The sequence below is a fragment of the Schistocerca americana genome, chromosome 5 (genome assembly GCF_021461395.2).
Source record: "Schistocerca americana isolate TAMUIC-IGC-003095 chromosome 5, iqSchAmer2.1, whole genome shotgun sequence".
NCBI lineage: Eukaryota > Metazoa > Arthropoda > Insecta > Orthoptera > Acrididae > Schistocerca > Schistocerca americana.
Window position 1 is genome coordinate 656,246,281 of NC_060123.1, and position 10,214 is coordinate 656,256,494.

Below are 10,214 nucleotides of genomic sequence, written 5' to 3' on the forward strand. Positions count from 1 at the left end.
CGTTTTAAATTTTACAAGTATTGTAATAGCCCTTAAAAATTCACAAGTACAAAATTTCAGGACTATCTTTATGGGGTTGAGAATCCGTATGGGGCTAAGAGAAATTACTTTATACTTTGAGGTCCATTCTAAAGATGTATCAAATAAAAAAGTTTTTAAGTAAATGATTATTTGCTACTTTTTAATCTATCGTGTGTGAACTTTTTCAGTCGATTTCAAACATTTTTATGAGATTACAACAGAGGCATGTGGTAAATTGCATGTTTATTTCAGTTTCTCTTCAGCTGTGTCAACTAATATCTTTCCCCATCCTACGTATCTCTCGCTAAAAGATCGCGGAGCTAAAAATTCGAGAGATTCGAGCTCACACGGAGGCTTACAAGCAATCGTTCTTACTGCGTAACACTCGCGAATAGAAGATGAAAAATTAGAAATAGCAGTGGTATTCGAAGTACCCTCCATCACGCACCAGACAACAAAGCGAATTAATATTGCACTGTCATCCCTCTAATAGCTTTGTTGAAAGTTTCAAGTCTCTGGAGAGGTTAGATTGAAGTCGATTGCAAAAATTTGTACGGAACAGGCAAACAGGGAGAAAAACGTGGTACGTTCCGCAACGTACAAGACAGAAAGCGAGTTAATATTGCATTACTATCCACTTATGAGCTGTTTGGAAGTTTAAGGTCTCTGGCTCATCAGGAAGTTAGTCTGAAATCAAATAGAAAATTTGTACCTTACAGACAAACAGAAAAACAAAGTACCCTCCGCTACATACCAGATAGGAAAGGGAGTTAATGTTGCACTGTCATCCACTTGGGAGTGCTGAAAACTTCAAATCTGTAGCTCGTCGGAAAGATAGTTTGAAACCAATTACGAAATTTGTACGGAACAGGAAAATGGAAATGTGTGGTAAGGTCTTAAGGAACCAAAATGCTGAGGTCATCGATCCCTAAGCTTACGCACTACTTAATCAAACTTAAACTAACTTATTCTAAGGACAACAGAAACACCCATGCCCGAGGGAATACTCGAACCTCCGACGGGGGGAGCCCCGTGGGCCGTGAGAAGGCGCACTAGTCCGCACGGCTACTCCGAGCGGTATAAGGAACAGGCAACCATACATAAAAACAAAGTAACCTCCGCCACACACCAGACAAGCTGGTTAATATCGCATTGTCGTCCACTACTGAGCTATATGGAAAGTTTGAGTTCTCTAGCTTATCGGCAAGTTATTTAAATTCAATTGCGAAATTTGCACCGAACTGACAAAGTGACAAGAAAGCGACCTAATAAAAACTATCTTAAAAGTCTAGTTGGATGCGTATATGCTCATATATGCTCACTTATGGGATGTACCTTAGTGGATTTCAATTGGATTGTGAATGTATGCTGTTTCAGACACACTTCCTCTGTGATACCACTCGACACAACATCGTACACGCGGCGTTAATACACAGGATTATCGCAAATAACATCGAAAGCTGACACGGGTGATATCATAATTATAATTAAGGAAGCAAACACTCTCCAGCGATCATTAGTCAGCGAACGAGCCATTAGTGAGATAGCTGCGAATGTGTGGCCTGCCACAGACTTCAGTATCTAATACTGTTGAAGTCAGTATACATTTATGTGAAATGTAAACTTTTCGAATAATTATCCATCTAACTGGCGTCAAGTTTCAGCCCAGGCCTACCCTAACAAGAAAAACAATTCTGTTCTAGCATGTTACATATTACGATTTACTGAGCATCCGTACATATTGAAGAAGGTGTCCCTCATGTCGTCCTCACGTCTGGATGCTGATGGCAGCATTATTTGAGCGCACGACGGCGCCCATCACATACGGAACAGGTTCTGCCCTCGTCTCTGCAGTTAATTACGAATTCTTTCAGACGCCCGCGGATTTTTCCTAAATCCTGACAAGGCCTTACAATTCATTGCTCCAGTTGTTCAGTATTATCACTTCTAGTGCCGTACACTTCACTGTCGAGACAACTCCGGACAAAATAAATCCAGGGTTTTGAGGTCAGCTGATCCTGGAGGCGAGGATAGAGGTCTTTCTCCATCTATCCATCTAGAACCATATTGGAGCGATACACACGTCATCTTAGCCGAGCGGTCGAAGGCGCTGTGCGGCTGGTCTCGGTGGCGGTTCGAGTCCTCCCTCGGGTATGGGTGCGTGTGTGTTTGTCCTTAGGATAATTTAGGTTAAGTACTGTGTAAGCTTAGGGACTGATGACCTTAGCAGTTAAGTCCCATAAGATTTCACACACATTTGAACATTCGAACAAACGTCGTCTCGCATCAGCAGCGAAATGTACCGGTGCTCCATCATGCATGTACCACACCGCCACCGTAGGGAAATTTGAGCCGAATTAGATGGGAACTTGACCTAAAAGTTTACATTTGAAATGCTATTCCACTAAGAAGGACAACATTCCATACTGAAATCAGTGTAGACTTCTCCATAAACATTCGCAATTATCTGGTAAACGTCTCTTTACTTGTATTACGCATGCTTTCACCGACGTGAGTTTTCGCTGTTAATTAGGGTACACTCTATACTAGTGGCCTAGGTACTGGAAAGCTTTAGATGTGAGTGAAAATTACTATGTACAGTGTTTATAGGGCCAAATTCTGTAGAGAGGGACAGCACCTGAAACTCAGTTTGTTTAGGAACGCGGTGAGGGGCAAGGTGGATATTTCCCCGAAACTACACTGTCGCCGTTTACGGGATTCTACTTACTTGTCCGTCTGAACTTGTAGTGCACACTTGCAGGCCTCTCTGCCGATGAGTTGTCAGTGCCAAACGGACGAAGTGTAGTCTAACGGTATTACATCGCAAAAATTAAGTTATGCAATTAATGTTTTGTTTGCTTGCAGGTACTGATCTGCAATGCTGGTACGCATTGAAATCCTGGCCACAGCAGGCTGCTATAGCAGGCAAAACGAAATGGCGTTGGTGATAAGGCGGAATTTCGGGCTTTCTGAAGTTGAAGCGGAATAACGCAGATCGGGAGAGAAGAAGAGGCCAAGGTGCTCAAACCAGAATCTAGGCGACAGTGGAAAAAGTGAAAATCAGTCACGGATCTGATTTCAACATCTTCGGCGACAATTTGAACGTGATAAAGGTCGCCAGCCTCTGGTTTCACGATTGATCGCACCCATTAAAAAAAAAGAAAAAAGACTATAAACTTAATTATGTATATAGATATTTCATCCAACCCGAGAATCTTCTAGACTCTCGACCAATTTTGGCTGTTATTAATATCCATACTGGCAAGATAACGGTCCCGGGAATTGCAAGACGCTATCAAAATCTCGACAGCAGTTCACGGGGCTAGCCCAGACATACAAAAAGAAGCGTGCAGGAGACTTTCGTTTACACACGTAGAGACAGAAGATTTAATAAAATATTTTATTTACTTACTAAGTAAATAACTAAAACTTGAGATAATTTTTATGTCACACAATTCCAAACTAACAATTTTCGGATTCAAATGGTTCAAATGGCTCTGAGCACTATGGGACTTAACTTCTAAGGTCATCAGTCCCCTAGAACTTAGAACTACTTAAACTTAACTAAACTAAGGACATCACACACATCCATGCCCGAGGCAGGATTCGAACCTGCGACCGTAGCAGTCGCGCGGTTCCAGACTGTAGCGCCTTTAACCGCTTGGCCACAATTTTCGGATTTTTTCCCTTTACTTTTGCTGTGGAATCTTCCTTGTTGGCAAATTTCACGATTCTAGGTTAAGAGGAAGTAAGTACCTTCATTGTAGGTTTCAATCACTGAACTTGCAAGTATCAAAATACGTCACATAAATGGCAGCATCTTTGAATTGTATTGTCTTAGAACCTTAATTTTTTTGCTCCGGCGAGGGACCATAGACCTTAGTACATGTACTAAATTTTAACTTTGTACGTCTTCCCGTTTCTGTGAATAACGGTTTTATCAGACGGACAAACAGTCTCATAACCATTGCTAAGAACATGTTTTTTCGTTTGATATAATTACAAACTAACAATTTTAGTACTTTTTTCCTTTATTTGTACTGTAAAATCTTGCGAAATTTCATGATTCCAGGTTAACATGAAGTACCCTATAGGTTTTGATAAGTGATTTTTCTGGTATCAAAATTGCTACTTAAATGGCCATATCTTTTTAATCGTTTGACTTAGAAGCTTAAATTTTTTACACCACCATGGGACTGTACATCTCAGAATGTGACGTAAATTTCTACTTCCTACCACCACACGTTCGTGAGGTAAGCGGTTCGTAACAGTCGGACAGACAGAGAGATAGACAGATGGACAAAAATGCGACCCTATATTGTTTTGAATAATATGTCCACCATTTTATTATACAACTTATTGATTTTGTATTACTACCATGATTTCGGCTTGAGACTTTGTTACGTGAAAGTCTAATTACACCTAACATTGTTGTACTTGACAATGGCTTAAGGCGAGATCACGGTAACAATACAAATGAAAGAAGTAGTACAGTCAAATGGTAGACATATGAATCAAACATTACTACATGACTGTGGCGCAGAAATAAGTCAGGCTGAGGTAGAGGCTGAAATGGAGCAGCAGTGTCTGTCTCGTTTAGGTGACGCCTATAGCTGCCTGATCAACACGGAGCAGTACTTGGTGGATCACGATGAACTCAAGAAAAAGGAGCAAAGGAAACTGTGAAACGTGCGGATGCCCCACTGTAGAAGAAAGCCAAGGCCCAGCCACGAAAGAGCAAGTTTTTTTGGGACTGCCACGGTGCGGTAGAAAGAGATTATGCTCTTGAGAGGTAAACCGCGAAAGGAGCACACTGTCTGATGAGATCACGGGAGTGTGTCAAGAAGAAGCGTTGACGACAGCCACTCAGTCCATTCTGCACGGTCCTTAGTCACACGTGGCCCTCTGGTATTCCTTATCTTTATAAACCATTTAGGAGAGAATATGAGCAGGCGTCTTGGTAGTTCGCAGATGATGCTCTCGTTTATCGTCCAGTAAAGTCATCAGATGAAAACAAATTGCAAAACGATTTAGATGTCTGTATGATGTGAAAATTGTCAGTCGACCCTAAATAATGAAAAATGTCACGCCATTCCCAACAGCGGTAAAAGGAATGCGTTAAACTTGCGTTACGCCATAAAGTAATCAAATCTAAAGGCTGTAAATCGACTAAATCTCTAGGAATTATAATTACGAACAACTTGAATTGGAAAGAACACGTGGAAAGTGTTGTGGTGAAGGGGAACCAAAACTGCGTTTATTGGCAGAACACTTAGAAGATCTACTGAAGAGTTTGGCTACACTACGCTTGTCCATTCTCTTTTGGACTGCTGCTGTGCGGTGATTAACGGACTACATCGAGAAAGTTCAAAGAAGAGCAGGACGTTTTGCATTATTGAGAAATAGGGGAGAGAGTGTCACTGACGTGGAGCAGGGTGTGGGGTGGACATCATTAAAAAAAAGGCGTTTTTTTGCGGCGGGATCTTCTCACTACATTTCGATCATCAACTTTCTCCTCCGAATGAGACAGTATTTTCTTGACGGCGACCTTCACAGGGAGAAACGATCATCATAATAAAATAAATAAAATCAGAGCTCGCACGGAAAGATATAGGTGTTCGTTCTTTCTGCGTGCAGTCCGAGAGTGGAATAATAGAGAATTATTGTGAAGCTAGTTCGATGAACCCGCTGCCAGGCACTTAAATGTGATTTGGAGACTAGCCATATGTAGATGCTACTTCTCTGTGCTATCATTTTTTGCTTCAGTCCCCTCATAGTCCAGAAACGGCATTTCCAGAATAATGACCAAAATGCCGAATTCTACAACCAAAGTCTACATCTACATCTGCATACATACTCCGTAATCCACCATACGGTGCGTGGCGGAGGGTACCTCGTACCACAAGTAGCATATTCTCTCCCTGTTCCACTCCCCAACAGAACGAGGGAAAAATGACTGCCTATGTGCCTCTGTACGAGCCCTAATCTCTCTTATCTTATCTTTGTGGTCTCTCCGCGAAATGTAAATTGGCGGCAGTAAAATTGTACTGCAGTCAGCCACAAATGCTGGTTCTCTAAATTTCCTCAGTAGCGATTCACGAAAAGAACGCCTCCTTTCCTCCAGAGACTCCCACCCGAGTTCCTGAAGCATTTCCGTAACACTCGCGTGATGATCAAACCTACCAGTAACAAATCTAGCAGCCTGCGTCTGAATTGCTTCCATGACCTCCCTCAATCCGACCTGATAGGGATCCCAAACGCTAGAACAGTACTCAAGAATAGGTCGTATTAGTTTTTTATAAGCGGTCTCCTTTACAGATAAACCACATCTTCCCAAAATTCTACTAATGAACCGAAGACGACTATCCGCCTTCCCCACAACTGCCATTACATGCTTGTCCCACTTCATATCACTCTGCAATGTTACGCACAAATATTTAATCGACGTGACTGTGTTAAGCGCTACACTACTAATGGAGTATTCAAACATTACAGGATTCTTTTTCCTATTCATCTGCATTAATTTACATTTATCTATATTTGGAGTTACTAGCCATTCTTTACACCAGTCACATTTCCTATGCAAGTCATCTTGTACCCTCCTACAGTCACTCAACGACGACACCTTCCCATACACCACAGCATCATCAGCAAACAGCCGCATATTGCTATCCACCCTATCCAAAAGATCATTTATGTAGATGGAAAACAACAACGGATCTACCACACTTCCCTGTGGCACTCCAGAGGATACCCTCACGTCCGATGAACACTCACCATCGAGGACAACATACTGGGTTGTATTACTTAAGAAGTCTTCGAGCCACTCACATACAGTAGAGCGTCGATTATCCGAACGTCGGTCAACCGAACGACCGCTTAACCGAACTGTGTACTCGCTCGCACCTGTTACTTTCCCACCCTACCGTCCATCATCCCCCTCACTCCCACACCAAGTTTCCCACAGTAGTCGCCGCACTGGGCCACCGCTGGCGGAACATTGCTTCTAATGGGGCCTTCACAAGGCGCTGCTGACAGGCCAAGCCCCCAGTCGCTGCGTTTCAACAATCAACACACTTCTGTCGGCTTCGCACTGGCAGTAGAAGTAGAGGCAGTACCAAAGCTGTTCACAGCAACAGCTGCGCCAGCTTAGAGTTGAGGCGTGCCGCTCCGCGCAGTTTGAGGGATTGCGCGCCCCCATGAAGAGCTTCTCACGGTGCAAACAGTCACCTTCAGTTCTCTGTTACGACCACTTGTGTGGTGCTGCGTGAAGAAGTGAACTTGACGATACAAAATGCTTAAACGTAAAAGTGTTGTCCTTTCTTTGAGGGACAAGTACGAGATTATTAAAAGGTTAGAAGAAGGTGACTCTGCAACCACTTTATCCAATGGGTACAAGGTGGGGAAGTCGACAATTACGGATATAAAAAAACAAATGACGAGCATAGCAAACTTTATAGCTATGCTCGATTCTACTGATGGATCAACAAGCCGTAAAACTATGAAGCTCGTCACTAACACAGGCCAAGATGACGCTGTTTACAAGTGGTTTACACAAAAGAGATCGGAAGAAGAACGTATCTCAGGTCCCATTCTGTGTGAAAAGGCAATGCAGTTCAACAGAAAACTTGGAGGGCCTTCGAACTTTAAAGCAAGCACGGGCTGGTTAAAACGCTTCAAGACACGGCATTCGTGACCTTACAATACAGGGAGGAAAACTGTCTGTTGATTCTTCAGCAGCTGATTCTTTGAAAGTCAAACTAAGGGACTATATATTCCTACTGAAGTTTCTTTTGTATGTTACTTTGTAATACTAAAAGAGATGCCTGTTTTTATGAATATATTTACTGTACAGTACTTCCTTTTGGCAAATAAACATGTACAGTTCGATCATCCGAACAAACCAGTTTTCCGAACACCCAAGTCCCCCAATTACTTCAGATAATCGACGCTCTACTGTACTAGGGAACCAATCCCATACGCTCGTACCTCAGTTTGCAGTGGGGCACCGAGTCAAACGCTTTCCGGAAGTCAAGGAATATGTCTGTGAAGCCACGATGCTTGGGAAAAATGTGTCTCTAGGGTGGGTGGAAATGTAGAGAAGGGTCAACATCACTGCCAAGTTTCGCGGCCGCAGCTCGAATTTTTGGAGGTGCTAATCAGAACGTGACGACTGCGTGTCGCGCTTCCTGGTCGCGCCGCCGGCCAGACGTACCCTGTGCACGGGCGCCACCACGGCCCTGTGCTCGGAGGAGCGAGACGAGCGCAGCAGCACGGCGAGCAGCACGAAGACGAGGCACAGGACGATGAAGATGAGGATGGCGAGCACGCACGACCGGAAGGACGTGTCGGCCGGGGTGGGCGCCCCCTTCTGCACGTCGTACTCGGAGCGCGGCATGGTGGGCACTGGCGCCCGCGTGCCACCGCCGCGCCGGCCGCGACGCCGCCGGAAGCCGCGCCGCAGATATGCAGGCGGGCCTCCACTTCCTCCGGCCGCCGGCGGGCGCCAACCCCAGGCCGACGATCCTGCGCTGCCGGGGCTGCACTGCACCAGCTGCGCTGTCAACACCCGCAAAAAACTTATCCTCTGTACTGGCGGCGAAGGACACCTTCATCTACATCTAAACTATCCCATCGAATGTATACAGCCACCTACTAATGTGCTCTGATCACCCAGAACTATCGACCTACTATCGATATAAGCCGGTCCAGGAGCTAGTAGCGCCATGTGGCGAGGAATGACTGATAGTCAGACACACACACGGTGCATGTAGCTGTCCGTGTGTAGAATCGGGAAGGCGCGTGATCTACCAGAGTTTATCCCAAGGCATTTTGTGATGGTCTGCAGGCTCGGCACGAGCATTTCTGAAACCGTACGACTTCTCGGGCGTTCGATTAGTGCTGTGGAGTCTTCAACACGTGCCGAAACCAAGCTGAAACAACGTCGTGGGGTTGGGCGCCCACCCCTCTTTACAGATGTCGGATGTCGTAGGCTGAGTAGACTGGTAAAACAGGTTGAACCATGAATTTACTTTCAAAACATTTTCTTAAGAATTTGCTTTATTTATTAGCGATTAATCAAGAACATTAACAGATTTAATCACACTATGTGAGCGTGGAAGTAGTTGCCATTGGGTAACTGATGAAAACAAATCAAATTTCTTTCAACAATTTTTTTTTTTTTTTTTTTTTTTTTTTAGAAGCAGATCTAAAATTATAATCAGAAAGCACCCTCTAAATATCAAGTTACAATTTATTCAGAGGCAGAAAGAAACAAATTTTTGACAGTATGAGCTTTCGGGGTGAGAAACTTGCCGCTCTCTTTGACACGGCCGTAGTCACGACCGCTCACAACAACCTCTAAAAGACTACACTGGTGAAAATATGCAACACACCAGATTACTTTAAACTAAAAATTTCAACAATTCACACAAACACATTAACTATGCACCCCGTAGGAGAGATGGAAATGGTACAAAACTCTAACACTAAAAAATTAAATTAACACCGAAGGTGCAGCTTGACGCCGGCTGGAGTGGCCGAGCGGTTCTAGGCGCTACAGTCTGCAGCCGCGCGACCGAATCCTGCCTCGGGCATGGATGTGTGTGATGTCTTTAGGTTAGTTAGGCTTAAGTAGTTCTAAGTTCTACGGCACTGATGACCTGAGAATTTAAGTCCTATAGTGCTCAGATCCATTTGAACCATTTTTTTGCAACTTGATTTCAAAAGAAAAACTGTTACGGTGGGTGGAAATTTTATATACTAAAATAACCATTTAAATAAAAACCCATGAAATGCAGTCTTACATAAAATATACGAGGTTAGCCAAACATGCTCTACATTACACATATACCGCCTCTCAAAATGATAGGCATGATAAAAACATATTTCAGGAATTCGGCCGTTACACTTCAAGCAATAAATTCGTTAACACCGAATCCGACAAACATGACAGAGGCAGCTATTAACGTATGGCAGATTGACAGGGAGATTACTGAACAACCCGAACCGCAGGTTGCTCTAACCCGCCCCTACTCCACAAGGGAAAAACGGACCACCCAATTCATAAATATCCACCTTCCGCGGGTGGGCAAACGGAGAATGGTGGGACGACCCCAAAACAAAGCGGTTGGTGACCTCACCAAGAAAACAAGTAGAATTTAACCAGTAAATGAAACAACGTATCTCCAATC

At 43.8% G+C, this 10,214-nt stretch overlaps 1 protein-coding gene across 1 annotated transcript in view; it reads right to left on the reverse strand.

The window, feature by feature from the left end:
- LOC124616613 overlaps nt 1-8,419 on the reverse strand; it is a 282,672-nt gene extending 274,253 nt beyond the window's left edge. The window contains exon 1 of the mRNA XM_047144936.1: nt 8,237-8,419. Coding sequence (XP_047000892.1) covers nt 8,237-8,419 — 183 coding nt within the window. The remainder of the gene's footprint in view (nt 1-8,236) is intronic.
- Nucleotides 8,420-10,214: the final 1,795 nt, after the last annotated feature.